The 731-nt window shown below is 47.9% G+C and overlaps 1 protein-coding gene across 1 annotated transcript in view; it reads left to right on the top strand.

The window, feature by feature from the left end:
- Positions 1 to 377, top strand: part of OR5C1 (olfactory receptor family 5 subfamily C member 1) — a 1508-nt gene extending 1131 nt beyond the window's left edge. The window contains exon 1 of the mRNA XM_001087079.5: positions 1 to 377. This exon is cut by the window's left edge and continues 1131 nt beyond it. Coding sequence (XP_001087079.4) covers positions 1 to 29 — 29 coding nt within the window. The 3' untranslated portion in view covers positions 30 to 377.
- Positions 378 to 731: the final 354 nt, after the last annotated feature.

Below are 731 nucleotides of genomic sequence, written 5' to 3'. Positions count from 1 at the left end.
TCCGCCGTCCAGGGCAGGGGCCCCAGTGATTGGTCCAGGGAGGCTGGGTAGGTCTGACTATGAGGGGATGAGGAGGTCGGGGCCTCTTTCTGGCCCCTGTCACTGTCGGTAAAGATGGGATGCTCCTCTGGCTTGGATGTCTCATGTCATTGTTTAAGGGACAGTAAAGGGGGAAATGAAAGCTTATAGCAGGGAGAAAAAGACTTGGGGTTCATCTGGGGCTAGACCTAGAGCCAGACCCTAGACCAGGTTAATGTTGCTGTTGCAGTGCCTCAGGTTCTTCAACATTCAAAACATAAACGTTCAGCCAGGTACAGTGCCTCACGCCTGTAACCCCAGCACTTTGGGAGGCCGAAGCAGGAATTCAAGACCAGTCTGGACAACACAGGGAGACCCCATCTCTACAAAACAAAAAGAAGAAAAAAATGTTAAAAATAAGCTGGGCATGATGGCATACTATGCAGCCATAAAAAAGAAGGAGACGATATCCTTTGCAGGGACATGGATGGAGCTGGAGACCATTATCCTCAGCAAACTAATGCAGGATCAGAAAACCAAACACCACATGTTCTCACTTATAGGTGGGAGCTAAATGATGAGAACATGGGGACATATAGAGGGAACAACACACACTGGGGCTTATCGGAGGGTGGAGGGTAGGAGGACAGAGAGAAGCAAAAAACAAAAAATAAATAGTGGATACTAGGCTTAATATCGGGGTAGTAAAATAA

Source organism: Macaca mulatta, chromosome 15 (assembly GCF_049350105.2).
Source record: "Macaca mulatta isolate MMU2019108-1 chromosome 15, T2T-MMU8v2.0, whole genome shotgun sequence".
Lineage (NCBI taxonomy): Eukaryota > Metazoa > Chordata > Mammalia > Primates > Cercopithecidae > Macaca > Macaca mulatta.
Note: the sequence above shows the minus strand (reverse complement) of the source record. Positions and strands in the feature narration are given on the sequence as shown.